The sequence below is a fragment of the Squalius cephalus genome, assembly GCF_949319135.1.
Source record: "Squalius cephalus genome assembly, contig: scaffold_48, whole genome shotgun sequence".
NCBI lineage: Eukaryota > Metazoa > Chordata > Actinopteri > Cypriniformes > Leuciscidae > Squalius > Squalius cephalus.
Window position 1 is genome coordinate 205,102 of NW_027645803.1, and position 15,881 is coordinate 220,982.

At 37.2% G+C, this 15,881-nt stretch overlaps 2 protein-coding genes across 2 annotated transcripts; one reads left to right on the top strand and one right to left on the bottom strand.

Moving 5' to 3' along the window:
- Positions 1-273: 273 nt before the first annotated feature.
- On the top strand, positions 274-3,992 carry LOC307154225 (G2/M phase-specific E3 ubiquitin-protein ligase-like; the record flags this gene model as incomplete). The annotated part of the gene is made up of 11 exons (XM_079898989.1): positions 274-330; positions 439-516; positions 1,088-1,135; positions 1,228-1,353; positions 1,523-1,693; positions 1,888-2,153; positions 2,243-2,553; positions 2,657-2,835; positions 2,958-3,130; positions 3,254-3,468; positions 3,689-3,992. 11 exons carry the CDS (start codon positions 274-276, stop codon positions 3,940-3,942), a joined length of 1,878 nt encoding a protein of 625 aa, XP_079755115.1. The 3' UTR covers positions 3,943-3,992.
- A 358-nt stretch (positions 3,993-4,350) lies between these two features.
- Positions 4,351-11,831, bottom strand: LOC307154230 (uncharacterized protein). The gene is made up of 4 exons (XM_079898993.1): positions 11,437-11,831; positions 7,756-7,991; positions 7,481-7,665; positions 4,351-5,205 (listed from the first exon to the last, which is right to left on the bottom strand). Exons 1-4 carry the CDS (start codon positions 11,687-11,689, stop codon positions 5,034-5,036), a joined length of 846 nt encoding a protein of 281 aa, XP_079755119.1. The 5' UTR covers positions 11,690-11,831; the 3' UTR covers positions 4,351-5,033.
- Between the last annotated feature and the right edge of the window lie 4,050 nt (positions 11,832-15,881).

Below are 15,881 nucleotides of genomic sequence, written 5' to 3' on the forward strand. Positions count from 1 at the left end.
ATAATTTATGTTAATAAAACATTTGGTTGTTCAGCATTACACAGTCTCAGGTTTTTATTTTTATTTTTTGAGAGTGCATTTTTGAGATTATACAGTTATACTAGCTCTTTAGGGACAGTATACAGGATGGTGTATTGGGGTCAGGATACAATATAATGAGATGAAGTAGATTCACTTCTGTATTGTGATATTCTGTATTGCCAACAGTCTGAAATCGCCATTAAAGCACTGGTATCTTACAACAAAATAATTCCAGGGGGAGGGGGAGGGGGGATGTCCCCACCAAAGCTGAGGCCAAACCTACGCCCTTGCACTGCAGACAGCACAGTGGTAACTAAGAATAGACCTATAACGTTTTAAACCAATATGTACCAGAGTCTGTGTTGATCATTTGTTTCTCATAATATTTAAATCAGATATTTTTTTATGTGTTTATAGGTCTTGCAGCAGTGGCGATCTTTGCGGCAAGAACAAGACAAAGAATTTGAACAATCTTTAATGGCAGATAGAGAAAAAGTAAGTAACTGTATTATTTTTTTCACTGCAACCCAGCAACCACCTAACATTTTACTCTCTAAATTTGCAAGTTTACATCAAAAAAACATGATAGTAGCATACTGTTAGTCTTGTAATACTTCAGCTAATATGTGTAAATGTCTTTGATTAAGAACATTAAGCTATATATAAACTGCATTACCTGTATGTATATATATATATATATATATATATATATATATATATATATATATATATATATAAACTTTTGAATGTTGAGGTCCTCTTTACTAATCTTGGGAAAATCGTGTTTTTGACCAGTTGAGTCCGGTGTGAAAGACATTTTTATTAAGGAAATTTTGATGTATTGTTACATGAACCCATTTAACCTTTAGTACATTTTCTGAATTGACATTAAGGTCTGGATGGTATAAGATGGTTGTAATACAAAAGAAACTATTTATTTGAGAGTATGGACATTAAACTGCTCTGTAATGTTTTTCTATGAACATACTAGTTCTAAGGTATATGAATAGGTGTAATATACATTTCTATTTAAATAGAATCCACAAATTCTTTATATTATAAATAGGAAATGAGACGCCAATGTTTAGAGGCACAGGAGAAGAGTCGACTACAGGTAAATGTTATTTTAAAAAATATAACTCATGATTTGTTTGTTTGAAGTAAAAAAAAAAGTACTGCATTCATGTAACCTTGGTTGCATAATAGGCAATTGAAGACAGACGGAAGAGGATTGCGAATTACGAGGAACCCATTGATGCTGTGCCCATCAAATTCAAGTTTCCTAATGGAGTGGAAAAAATTCGAAAATTCATCTTGTCAGACACAATTCAAGTAAATGACTGCTGATTTTTAATAAAAGGATAAACAATAAGCATAGAAAACAGTCATGATTTAAAATGTGTTTGGGAAATAATATAGTAATTAGCCTTGATGAAGAAGGATAATTGTATAATAATGTCACTAAGTGTAATCTACCTATGTTTCATGTACTTCTTTTTAGATCTTATTTGACTTTGTTGGTCAGGATGACCTGTCCAGTGAAGTGTTCTATGTTCAAGATGCGATCTCATCTACACCTCTTGAAAATAACCTTTCAGGAACACTTAATGATTACAACATCCAGGGTCATTCAACTCTTTATGTTGTTTGGGGTTCACCAATGGATGCACACGTGAGTAACCCTTCTATTTATAGTCTCTAAAACTATTTTAGGTGTATATAGTTTTTTCTCTTCTTTTTTTTTAAATATATTTTTTTATTTAAAATATTGGTCTGTATGTACAGGAAAGTCAAGATAAACAGAACGAAGTAAGCGTTCAAGTGAATTCTGGTGAAGTTCATTTTACCTCGTCCTTTTCCAACCAGTCGCTTGCATCATCATCACATGAACCGATTACTTCTTTGCCACTGAATGATTGTCATTCCCCAACACCCCCAAACTGGTCACCTGCTCCTTCACCTGCTCCTTCACCTGCACACTGGTCACCTGCTCCTTCACCTGCTCCTTCACCTGCACACTGGTCACCTGCTCCTTCACCTTCACACACATATCATCAGTGGTCACCTGAACGCTCTCTTCCCACTCAACCATCCTCTGTAACAACTGACAACTGTGAAATTATTTCAGATCAGTATGTTATGTTATACTTTAAAGGAATTTAAAGAACTAAACTTTTTCAGACACATGAAAGCAAACTTATTTTACCCCTTTGTGTTTTAGAGTTGATCTACAGATGATTTTGAAGAAGCTTCATAGCAGAGTTGATCTCTCATGTTGTCCCACAAGCAATCAAATCAATGTAAGTCGAGACAACATATTACAAGGTAGCCTGCACGCTTTCAAACGAAGGCGCTTCAATCCAGAAGCAAGACTGGATGTGATTTTTGTGGACTCTGATGGGGTTGGAGAAGGAGCTATAGATGATGGTGGACCAACCAGGGAATACCTACGCTTGTTGATGAGGGAAATCCAGATATCAAAAATATTTGAAGGGCCGGAAGACAACAGACTACTGGCTCTTGATACTCATGGTGAGGATTATCTAATTTGCTTTTCTTTTTTTTCTTATGAAATTGAAATATATGTATATACTAAATATATCACTAAATATATGTATATATATATGTTTTTCAGCACTTGAGAATGGCTTGTACATGACCATTGCAAAAATGATTGCAGTGTGCATAGTTCATGGTGGAGTTGGCCCTCGTTTTTTTTCTGATCGTCTCTTTATGCAACTCTGTGGTACATGTACACTTCCGGTCTCCCTTGAGGAAATAGCAGACAGCTGCTTCAGAGAAAAACTCTCAAAGGTGATTATAAACTTTAGACTTGTACATTAAACACTCTCATCTATGCAGGGATTTTTTATTTTGTCATTTGCAATGGATGCTTTGTGATTTCATGGCATAACTTTCTAATGGTTTACTTGCAGATTAAAGAAGCAGACTCTGTTCAAAAAGCAAATTCTGCTATATCAGATGCTGGGGACAGTCTGAACATGATGGGGGCACTTAGGTACATCTCATCACTTGAAGAGAGGGATTCCCTGATCCAATCTGCAGCAGAATACTTTGTGAATGGGCGGATAAATTTGGCTCTCAGACAGTAAGTATCCATCATGAGAACCATATAAATGCTGTACAAAGGAAAAATGTAGTAAATGGAAAGTTTGGTTGTGGCTAAAATCTCATTATGACTTGATTAAAATCTCTAAATGTCCTGTGACAGATTTGAAGAGGGTTTCAAAACTTTTGGTCTGATGGACGAGCTAAAAAATCATGCTGAAATCTTTGAGGACCTGTTTGTCAATGCGATCAGACCACTGGAGGCAAAAGATCTGACAACTCTTTTCGAAGTGGACTTCTCACCCCTTGGCAGCAACAAAAGGCAACTGGAAAATAAGACGATCTGTTTCTGGAGAGACTGGTTAATAGATGTAGAAGGTAGGGGTTTTAGTGCTTTATCATTTAAACATTACAACCACTTTGTTGTAAAAAATGTATTTGCATTTAATGTGATTTTGAGTGACACATTTTTGTGAAGTTAAATTTCTTTCCAATAAAAAAATTAGTTGGCTTGAGAAAGCCAACATACTGAATATGATATTCAATTTAAACCTTATTCTGCTTCTTTGTGTGTCTGTCTGAATCTGTGTGGTTACAGAAGGTGACTGCAATCCGTTGACACTGGAAATGGTGCTGCAGTTTGCTTCTGGAGCCTCATCTGTGCCTCCTCTTGGATTCCCCCATCAGCCAAAAATTGAATTTTTACTTACATTTGGTCAAGACACCAGAATATTTCCAGAGGCCAACACATGCCTTATTGTTCTCAGACTTCCAATTCACAGTACCTACGAATCTTTTAGAACCTACATGACCGAAGGTATTCTGCAGTCGCCAACCTTTGGCACCATGTAGTACCTTGTTCATGTAAGGGTGATAAAAGAAATACTTGAAATAATTATCTTAACACTCAAACATGCATTTTACTGTTCTTGCATTTACTGTTATTGTTGTACTGTTCTTACCTTTAATGTTTGATATATATATTAGCACAACTTGCTGTTATGTACTTTTTCAATTTAGTGGAATTAAAACTGATGATGATAAATCAAGTAAATGAAGCAAAATGTGCTAATTCATGTTTCACTGCATAAATGGAACAATAAAACCTCAATCAATTTTGATTGCATTTGTCTGAATCCTTTTTTCACATTGGAGTCTAGTAATCCTGCTAAAAACATTTTGTCAGAGCATGAAACAGACAGTGTGGTATTTACCTGAAGGCATTTAATAGTTTTTTTTTTAGAGGGGGGGGGGGGGGGGGGTCCCTTTGAGATCGTCAAGTATCCAGAATACATAAACATTATCATTCTGATGGTGCGTTTCAAGAAAAAACAGAGTATCATAAATTGTATCTCAGCCATCTTGTAATGTGTTTGCAATTTCTCTGCAGCATGTCTGATACTTAGCAGTAGTATCTGAGATGGTCTCAATTGCCTGCATAATGTTTTGCTGCTGCTGATGGCTCAGATTGATTCTGGGTTGCTCCACAACTACAGCAGGAAAATGATCTTCGCCATCATCAGTCACAGGGAAGTTTTCTACGCCATGTTGCGCCAAAAGCTCTTGTAGAGTTTGTGTGCTGCAAGGATCTTCACCAAAAACATTGCTGATGGCTCTGCAGTTTGTCTCCATGTTGGCAAGCATTCCTGCAGTCCATATTTGGACAGGTGTTTTATTGTTCTCAGTTCTGATTTTGTGGTGATTCCATCCTTCCCTAAATAGACCCAGTCTCTTTTGTATCTCTGGCAGGAAGACAATTTGCAGGGACATCTTTTGGACATCATCATCTGGATCAAGGATCTCAGAATCCTCAAGAGTGTAGAACAAGTTGTAGAAGTACTGGAGCACATGCAGGAAAACATCTCTCCAAAGTCGCTCTATGCGTTGATTATGAACAGATTCTCCTGTTATGTGACTCCTCCGTTCCACCCCTTGAACAAGATTCATGAATTTTCCCCTCCATGGTCAGATCGCACTCGCGAAGGAAGGCCATAAAGACATGTGGCCTTCACAAACTCGGTCAGCACAGTGGAGGCACGGTTATTTGTGTTGCAGCTCAGGTAGGTTATAAGGCGAGATTTCCCATCAATGGCTCCATGTACAACAAAACCCCACCTTGTATAAAAAAAAGGCATAGAAACAACACAAGGTTAATTAAGCAAAAAAATTCATAGTATCTTAAATGTCACTAGTAGAGCTCCAAACCATAAAATAAGATGGGGCAGATCCGATCCTGGATCGTAGTGATAGATGATTAAGTGCTTGTGTTATAGATTAGCGGAGTGCGATATTGACAAATTATTTCTTGATATTTTTGTGGATTTTGTAAATAATGATAATAACACAATATTTGTAGTATATTTGTACTCTTATCATGAAAAATAACTATTATAAAAACTGCATTATATTAATTTGTGTTGTTAATTTTAACCTTTAGTAATGATACCAGCTGATACAGCATTAGTTAAGAGATTTATTTTTCCTTGAGAAAAATTAGCATGTAGCTACTGTACCTGATATTTATCTAAATTAATCGATATTGAACAAAATTTCATGATTTTCATGATAAACTTGCGATTTGATTCCAATCTTAAAGGGATACTTCACTTTAAAATGAAAATTCTGTCATTATACTCACCCTCAAATTGTTTCAAACCTGTATGAATTTCTTTCTTCTGCTGAACAGAAAGGAAGATATTTTGAAGAATGTCAGTAACCAGACAGTTAACTGGTCCCATTGACTTCCATAGTATTTTTTTTTTATTACTATGGAAGTCAATGGGACCAGTTGACTGTTTGTTACTGACATTCTTCAAAATATCTTCCTTTCTGTTCAGCAGAAGAAATAAATTCATACAGGTTTGAAACAACTTGAGGGTGAGTATAATGACAGAATTTTCATTTTAAAGTGAAGTATCCCTTTAAGATCGGAATCAAATCACAAGTTTATCATGAAAATCATGAAATTTGTGTCAAGCACATAACAGCAGTCTATCTGTCATGTAAACATAACATGTTGTCACCAAACATAATGAAGTTCTGCTTATTTACCAATTGTTTTGACAACCACAATATTGTGATGCAAGGTTTTTTTCCTCAAAATGGATTTGTAAAAAAAAAAAATAATAATTACAAGTGAATTTTTCCCCTGCTGTTCACACTTGCTAAATATGATTCCAATTAGATATGCACAAAAATTGGGTTTGGCCTGACAGTCTGAATAAGGCTTTTTCGACACAGGATTTATGCCCAGAAGTCCTTCCTGATGTAACCCAACACTGGAAGTGCACTAAACTAGGGCCCTGTTTACACCTGGTATTAGGATGTGTTTTGGTCGATCGGATCACAAGTGGATTAGGGAGACAAATTCCAGTTTACACCTGGTGTTTAAATCCGTCTCTTTTGTCCACTTTCGACCACTTCTGTCCTGATTTCTTTCAGAGGAGGGTCTATGGGCGGATAAATGTATGGGCTTTTTAAGATCTTTCAGTCTAATGGACGAAATAAGCTCATGCAAGGTACACTGAAAAAAATGATAGTTGAATTTACTAAATTTGTTTATGGTAAGTAGTTGCACACAATTGATTTTAGCTACATTTAAACAAATGCATTAAGTTGAACTAAAATATATTAAGTTCAACTTAATGCATTTGTTTAAATGTAGCTAAAATCAATTGTGTGCAACCACTTACGATAAAAATTAATAAATTCAACGAATAATTTTTTTCAGTGTACATAATGACGGAATGAAGGCGAAGATTGAAAAACACAGAACAGCAGCTTTCGTTTCTACTCTGACAGCCACAAGACCAGCCGAACACAGGGAGTGTGTATTAGAAATCAGGAATGGTGAGGGGCAATTCCACGCAAAAATGTCACATCCATAACGCCAACTAAATACCATTGCATTGTGTTGGTGTTATGGATGTAACAGTTTTGCGCGGAATTGCCCTGAGAGAACATTGTGTTTGGTACGTTTTTCGTCTTCAAAACCAAACTTGGGTCTTCAGCCAACAACGTTTAAATCCCATCTGGTTAGAGCTCTTCCCATAATGTTACGTATTAGGTCAGTAGGAGGAGAGTAGACAATGTTTTGTGGTTGTTCGAACACATTCTACCATATTTTTTGCGTTTACACTATGAAAGCATTCGGTCAAATGCTTTTTCAACTACCTCTGGAAGTGTTCAAAAGCTCAAAGTTTTAGACCATGTTTAAGCCTGTATTTAGCATCGTCCACTTGTGATCCGATCGACGAAAACACATCTTAATACCAGGTGTAAACAGGGCCAAGGACACTCTCACATGCACTCACTCCTATGGGCAATTTAGTGTTTCCAGTCCACCGAACCTGTGTCTTTGTATTGGGGGGAGGGATGAATAGTGTATTACCTAATCAACCGCATATTTCCATCTATGTGCCATAAACTGTTTGGATGAGGAACATGGTAGACTCTTCTGGCAATGGCATTACTCCACCTGCGTGCAGTCGCGGTGGGATCGATTATGGTAAGGGCTTCTCGGACCCTGCACCGCTGGACAAACAGCCCTTCTCCACGTAGCAGCCCCCTCATGATCTAAGAAGTAATAATAAAAGCAAATTTATTTAATTTGACGGACAGTATGGATGCAGAATACTGAATTAGACTTTCCTTTGCCTAACACACCTCACTTCCTGTGTTGGGATAGAGACTGTGAAGTCTTCTGACATGCTGAATGAGCTCTTCCTCAGTCACTTGTCTTTGCAGTTTTCGTATAGGAATTCCGAGCTGTTTAGTTTTCCTATAAAGAAATGAAGATGAGCAGCCCAGAATATTGGCCATCTGCTTAATGGTGTGTCCCTGTTTCATTAGAAACTCAATTTGCTGCTTTGAAACATTAATGGAAGGTCTTCCACGTACACCTATGACAAAAAGAAACAAAGAACAATTGAACAACAATTAACAGACACTGCTGAGGCCACATGAGCATTCATAACAGTGTGTCTCCACTGGTCGCTCTGCTCCGCACCGCTATGAATGCCCATGCGGCTGTGTGTATTTTACTTAATCTAGTACGTTTTCAATCTATTAAGTAGTCTATCTAAGTCTAATCTATTAAATGTAAAAATCACAATTTAAATAATTAAATACAATTAAATATGAAGTGTCTGTGTTCCTGTAATAATAAGTTGGGAATGGGAATTAATGTTAATACATGGGAATTAGCAGATTAATTTACAAAATTGCATGTAATCCTTACAGGTGAAAATAATCTTGTTTAAAACAACCAGATTAATGTCAATTCAGCAAAAAATTCTACCCTGCACATTCCTCACTCACTTCAGGGCTATTGAGGCCAAACCTCCTGCATGCACTGTGCATCCTGCAGATAATTAGGGCCCAAGCCCTGAAAGGGCGGAGGCCCTATTGTTTTCGTAAGGATTTATTTTTTTTTTTTTTTCATTATTTTTTTGTTTGCCTTTTTGCCACTTTTGGGGCCCTTAACATGCTCAAAAACTCTTGAAACTTTGCACACAGGTCAGAACCCGCGGCCATCAGGGCCGGACTGAAGCTGGTACCCGGGCGTGGCAGGGGGGCTCGACAGCGCCCCCTGGAATGGAGTCCGAAATCTTGGTCCATATATCAAACACGCTTGCATGTAATAATATGAAACTCAGTACACATATAGATCTCATCGGGCCGAACAACTTTCGTGCTCTAAGTTTTACAAAAGCCCAACAGGAAGTCGGTTATTATACGTTGTTTGGAAAACGCATACAATGGAATGTGAAATACTCCTCCTAGGGAATTCATCCGATCGCCGCCAAACTCGGTGTGAATGAAGTCAAGACATTGAGGATGAATTCTTGCGAACAGATTTTTGATATCTCGAACGGTTTGGCCGTGGCGAGGAAACAAATTTATGGCGAATAATGGGACACAGGAAGTGTGTTATAACTTCTGCATACATTATCTGATCTTGCTGAAACTTCAGCAGTGTATTCGTTGTAAGAGGCCGATCACATGGATGTGACCTTTGTGAGTCAAAGTTATAGCGCCACCAACTGGCAACAGGAAGTGTGTCACTTTCAAAATGCTTTAAAATCACTTTCTTATTTTTACCCGATTTGCTTAAAACTTTATGTATAATGTAGACACACGGCAGATGTAGACCTGTGAAAGGATTATTGATAGCTTAGATACTGTTGCCGTGGCAACGCATCAAACTTTAATATTCTTTTCGGATGCTTTTGAGACTCTTCACATGCTTGAAAATGCATGAAACTCGACAGACACATCACATTTATTATACAGTAGACATGTGCAAAGTTTCAGAAATGGGCGTGGTGGAATGGCTCAGTAGCGCCACCTTTAGTCAAAAATGGGGGCTTAGTTTTTCCTAGAATCACAAAACTTGGTAGGTGTATTGTTCTCATCAAGCAGGACACCTTTCTAATTTACAGTCATAACCTCAGACCCACAGGATGTCAGATATTTTGGTTTGAATGTGGATTTTCTGGAGAATTTTCTCTCTCTCTCTGTGTGTGTGTCTGTGTGTGGGGGGGGGGGGGGGATTTGTCTATTCCATTTAATCTTTGTTTTTCAAGGTTTCAGGGGCTTTTGGGGCCCTTAACGTGCTCAAAAACTCTTGAAACTTTCCACACAGGTCAGAACCCACGGTCATCAGAGCCGGGCTGAAGCTGGTACCCGGGTGTGGCAGGGGGGCTCAACAGCGCCCCCTTGGACACGGTCTGAAAACTTGGTCCATATATCAAACACGCTTGCATGAATTAATATGAAACTCGGTACACATATAGATCTCATCGGGCCGAACAACTTCCGCACTCTAAGTTATTAGCTCCGCCCAACAGGAAGTTGGCTATTATGGGTTGTTTGAAAAACGCATGCTGTGGAATTTAATCCTAGAGAATTCATCCAATCGCCTCCAAACTCGGTCAGCATGAAGTCAAGACATTGAGGATGATAAATTCCGGACGGATTTTTGATATCTCGAACGGTTTGGCCGTGGCGAGGAAACGAATTTATGGCGAGAAAAGAGACACACGAAGTGTTATAACTTCTGCATACATTAACTGATCTTGATGAAACTTCAGCAGTGTGTTCATGGTAAGAGGCCGGTCAGATGGATGTAACTATTGTGAGTCAAAGTTATAGCGCCACCAACTGGCAGCAGGAAGTGTGTCACTTTCAAAATGCTTTTGACAAAAGTGGGGGGGTTACTTTTACCCACAGTTACAAAAATCAGTACGCATATTGGTCTCATCGAGCTGGACAACTTTCTAATTTACAGTCATTAGCTCCGAGCAACAGGAAGTCAGATATTTTGGTTTGAATGTGGATTTTTTGGATATGTCAGACTCTGAGTTTTTAGTTACTCCTCCTAAGTGGTTTATTTTATTCACACCAAACTTTTTCAACATGATAAAAATACATTAAAGATATATATATATATATATATATATATATATATATATATATAAATATAGCTGCGAGCAGCGATGAAGGGCCAAAGCCGGCGGCACCGCCACCCCGGTGCCTTTAGGTAACTAAAGGCATCGGGGTGGCGGTGCCACCGGCTTGGGCCCGTAATCGCTGCTCGCAGCTATATTTTCTGTTTCATTTTACATGGGCCTTTTTTAAGCAACATTCATGCTTTTCTGTTGTTCTAAGAAGTAATCAATTAAAGTTCTACTCACAAATAAATCAGTGAAAAATGTCTTTTTTTTTTCTTTCTTTTTTTTGCAATAATTGTAAACTGTTACTTTGCATGCATGTCTGCTTATGACCAAACAAAATGTTTATATAAATGTTTGTGTATGATACCATTTGTATAAATTACCCCAAATTTCCAATTAATTCCCATTTAGTTTCTAACAAGGAATATTTCCCAAACCATCCAGTCCATGAAAAGTTTCTAGAAATGTTCTACCCCTTTGCAACCCTTAAAAAACAAACAAAAAAACCTGTCTAACTATGTAAAATTGCTCTGAGGTCAGGTTAAAAAAGAAAGAAATAAATAATACTGAAAAACACATTAATGAATTAACAAAGATCGCCCCAAGCCGACGAACCATTGAAATCCCCCAAAGTTATGACGTAGTTAAAATTAATTTGAACATTTGCGATTGTTGCCGGTGGGTCTAAATTGGTTTTAATTGCATCAAAGAGGCCAGTCTGGGTATTTTTGCAGTAAATAGCTAATTCTGAACCAGAGACGGAGAGTCGCCACGTGTTCAAGAAAGACGTCGTAGCGACCCAAATATAGCCTAGTTTTAATCATTTAAATGTTCTCAATTAACAGGTCTAACATTTTAATAACTTGGAGAGAACAACAATTTTACTCACCTAAATGTACACGTCCGGCAGAGTAGGACCGGTCTTGCTCTACATTTTGCACCAGCAAAATCCTTCTTAAGTCGATGAGCGAGTCTTTAAGTTCCTCCGCTGTCTCTGTTCTTAACAGACCGGCAACTCTTGATACATTTCTGAGACATGCCTCAATGGCACGTAGATGTCGTTGACCACAAATGCCATAGTGGTACGTCCTTTCAATGGCATAACATTGCCTTCCAATTTGCCTCAAAACCTCCTCTGCCATTGCCAGTTTGTTCACAGTTCATCGCAGTTCTTGAGCACGTAAAATATCACGCAAAAACGTCACGCTCTTATTAGAATATTTATAAGCAGTCGTCATTACTATGCACATATCCAAAAAGGAATTCATTACTATGCACATATCCAAAAACGAATTCTTGATATCTGCAATGACAATCTTTACTAGTGAAAATTTAATTTTAACATGTAACAATTAAATTACAGATATCAAGAAGTATGTTTCTTACTAGTTGTAATTTCATTTGTGATATCAAAAATGTATTTCTGCGAGTGATGACGTCATTTTTGATATCAACAATTGAATTCCTGATATCAACAATCAGAGTTTCTGATATCAAGAATTTAATTGTTGATATCAAGAATTAAATTATTGATATCAACAATTCATATCCTACATGTGTTTTAAATGTTAAAAGGGCGACAAAACTATTACAGATATCAAAAATTGATTTCTTACTGGTTAAAATTCTGAATACACATATCAGAAATACAATTCTTACTAGTAAAAACCTTTATTTTTGATATCAAGAATTCAGTTGTCACTAGTTGAAATGTCTATTCTTGATATCAACAACTGAATTGCTACTAGTAACAGTGTTCATTTTTGATATCAATAATTCCATTTTCACTAGTGACAATGTTAATTTCTGATATCAAGAATGTGATTGTTACTAGTAAGAAAGCCATTTTAGATATCTGAAATAATATTGATATCAGAAATACATTTTCAGATATCAAAAATGAAATTTTTTACTAGTAGCAATTCAATTGTTGATATCAATAATAGAGATTTCAACTAGTGACAATTGAATTATTGATATCAGTAATTACCATTTTTACTAGTAACAATGTAATTATTGATATCAAAAATTATATTTCTACTAGTAAGAAATCAATTCTTGATATCAACAATTGATTTTGAATGGCAGCCTGTGGTGACATTTCACTAGTGAAAATATAATTACAGATATCAAGAATTCAATTGTTGATATCAAAAATTAAATTGTTGATATCAACAATTACATTTTTGATATCAAAAAATGTAATTGTTGATATCAAAAATGTAATTCTTGATATCAACAATTCATATCCTGTAAATGAATAAAAGTTAAAACGGCTTGCCATACTGAGTGGGTACTTAATTTCAACAAGTACTTACTTAACGAGCGCTAAAAGATGCCCGGTTGCATAAAACACCTTAAGTTTTTCCCTTAAAGGGATACTTCACCTCTGGGAAGATGAATGTGTATTTAAAATAGGTCATTTAAGTAGAAGAAATGTGAAGAAATTTTTCAATTTGGAGCTTTCTAGACTGGGAAAAGCCAGAAAATGTATTTTTGGCTTATGTGGATGAAAGACAACAACTCCCAGAATGCACTTGCTTCGCTGCCTTAGGAGGCCACGCCTACCGGTAAGGGAGCGCAGTTGGAAACAAACAAGGCTAGCCTACGTGATGAGTTTGCCAGGGATTTAGAGATCGCCGAAAATGTCCGGGATTCGGCTTTTGCATTCTACAGTCGCCATTCTTTCATCATGTTTACTGTGGCGAGCAGGACGAGGCTGACGGCCGCGGGAGAACGGCGCGAGACCGGTGGCGTCATTACTGAGACGCGCCGGGTCTCGCATCTCTCACGGAGGAGCGGGAATTTTCTTAGCAATGGTAAAACGCACATCAACCGATCACTTGTTTAGCGTTCATGTAAACACTACATTCAGATTCACCAATCGGAATGAATTCAGTTAGATTGAAACAAAAGGTGTGCATGTAACTTAAACAATGAATGGCGACCGCAGAACGCAAAAGCTGAATCCCGTACATTTTGAACGATCTTGCCCGCGGGACAAGTCCGAGAAAAGGAGGATGGAAACCCCTACTTACTCAGCTTTCTCCTACTATTCAGCTTTCTCCACAGAACAAGAGCCTGCTAGCTTAGCTTCCAAGAAAGACGGCTGACACTGTGTACATTCTGTGAGTGAGATCCAACCCTCTATGGGCGGGCTGAAAACATGCGGAACAACGCCATCTACTGGCTGTAGTCTTTAGCCTCTGGCCAGAAAATCCTCCGATGATGCAAAATGACGATTTTTGCGTCATCGGAGGATTTTTTCCAGACAAAAAATACATAAATCTCTTGTCTCAGGGGGATATGAGGGTGGAAAGCATGGTAATTCGAAAATACTACAGGTTTTCTACTAATACAAAGCTTAATGCTAAATCCTGAAGTATCCCTTTAAGTGTGATACTTAAGGGGCGATTTCCCCTTACCTAAGAGAATAACTTAAGGGTGTTGCATATAATCTCTTAAACGGTTCTCTTAGGTAAGGGAAACATTTAAGTGTTTCACGACAGCGATCCTGGATTCACGTTATAAAAGTCTGTTGTTGCCATAGATACGCAAAACATTAACACGCCGCGTCGCGTCTAGGACAACTGTATCACACAAAGGACGCGCACTTTCTCAGTTTATGGCCAGCAATATTGTTATGTTTTAGGACATTATGGAATTAAGATAATGTCTGTACGTTATGTTATGTTATGACTGTACTGTACAATTAAATATAATCGTTGCTATAAGTCTGCAGTCTGAACACATTACCTCAGAGCGTCCGTTAACCCTCTGGGGTCTGAGCTGTTTTCTGGGCCCTGGAGGTGTTCTGACATGCTCTGACATTTGTGGTTATTTCTGTTACTTGTGACATTTTCATGGCTAAAGTCTAATTACACTGTATTTAGCACAAACTGTGCTACAATAATATATCAGCAGCATGTATGTAAAAGTTTGTAGTTTTGAGATAATGACATTTATGCGTGGTTTGTGAAAATACAAAAATAAATTCTCACTGAAATAAGGTCATGAAACCCATACTGATTATTTCTTCACAAGACTTTTGAAAATTATATGACGTAGCCTAGAATATTTGCTCTAAAACTATGTGAGAATCACCCTGACTGCTCATTCAGAGAAGACAATATATTGATTTAAAAATTTTACGACGTGTTTTGTGTGATAAAGCAATATGCGAAGGGGCGGATCATCTCATTAATATGAAAGCTTTCCACACCTGAGAAAGACAAAGAACCTCCCTAATGGCCCTATTAGGAGCTTATCAGGGCCCATCATTCTGACCACCCTTGCACAAAGAATGAGGAGATTTAAAAAAGAATGGCTTTTAAAATTGTTTGGATTTATTTACAACACAACATAATCCAAAGATACACAACAAAAAAGTACCATGTTCATGTGCAGAGACATGTACTGTGAATGTTGAAGTCAGCAGGACTCAGTGGCATCTGGGCCCTGAAAAAAAAAAAAAAAAAAAAGTGAACATACTGATATCAAGAGAAAGGCCTGCATGATTTTGGGAATACATTTTAGATTTTTCTTGTTAAAATTGCTTTTTAAAATTCACAGAATACACACACACACTCACACAAATGTTTCCAACAATATATTATATAATGAACACCAGGTTTGTTGTGCCTTGTAGGTATAGGCTATGCGCAGTGCTGCATAAAATAATAACAATACAGCAGCCTATATAAATTTTCAAAAAGATTTAAGTAACAACTAAGCTAGAGAAAAATATATTGATTATCATGTTACTTCAAATGTTTCCATTCGTTATGATGATATGAAATGAGATAATAGTAAAACCATGGAGCTGTTTGGAGCGTTTTGCTTTTCCAAAATATGATACATTCAAACGCGATCGCGATCAAAAATATGATACATTCAAACGCGATCGCGATCAAAAATATGATACATTCAAACGCGATCGCGCTCAAATATAAAACATTATGGTTAGGCCTACCATATACATATCTACGTTTGAGCAGATATCCACAAACACAGTAGGCTAACAGTAAACACGGGTCTAAATATTATAATATTCACCATATATATAGCAACAGTTCAACTGCAATGTGAAATTTATGCAACAATAGCAAACTAATATGTAAGAATTTCTTACCTTATCTTTCTTGTCTTCAAATATCGTTCTTCTTCTTCTGATGTAAATCCAATGTAAGCTCAGGCACTCTTTCAAACTCGACGAAAAGTGAAGTGACGTGTTTTGTTGTTGAGGTAATGAGGGCGATCGCGTTCCATGTGGAGATTTGCATGTGAATATCTTTTGCGCGAGTGGGCGTGGTAAATTAAAAAATAATTAGGAAG

What these genes read in the sequence shown, in the direction of transcription:
- LOC307154230 (XM_079898993.1), bottom strand. Translation starts at nt 11,689, where the DNA reads ATGGCAGAGGAGGTTTTGAGGCAAATTGGAAGGCAATGTTATGCCATT. An exon ending in TGCCGGACGTGTACATTTAG is followed by an intron (nt 7,992 to 11,436) that starts GTGAGTAAAATT and finishes TTTTTGTCATAG; the next exon opens with GTGTACGTGGAAGACCTTCC. An exon ending in GGAAATATGCGGTTGATTAG is followed by an intron (nt 5,206 to 7,480) that starts GTAATACACTAT and finishes TTTTTATACAAG; the next exon opens with GTGGGGTTTTGTTGTACATG.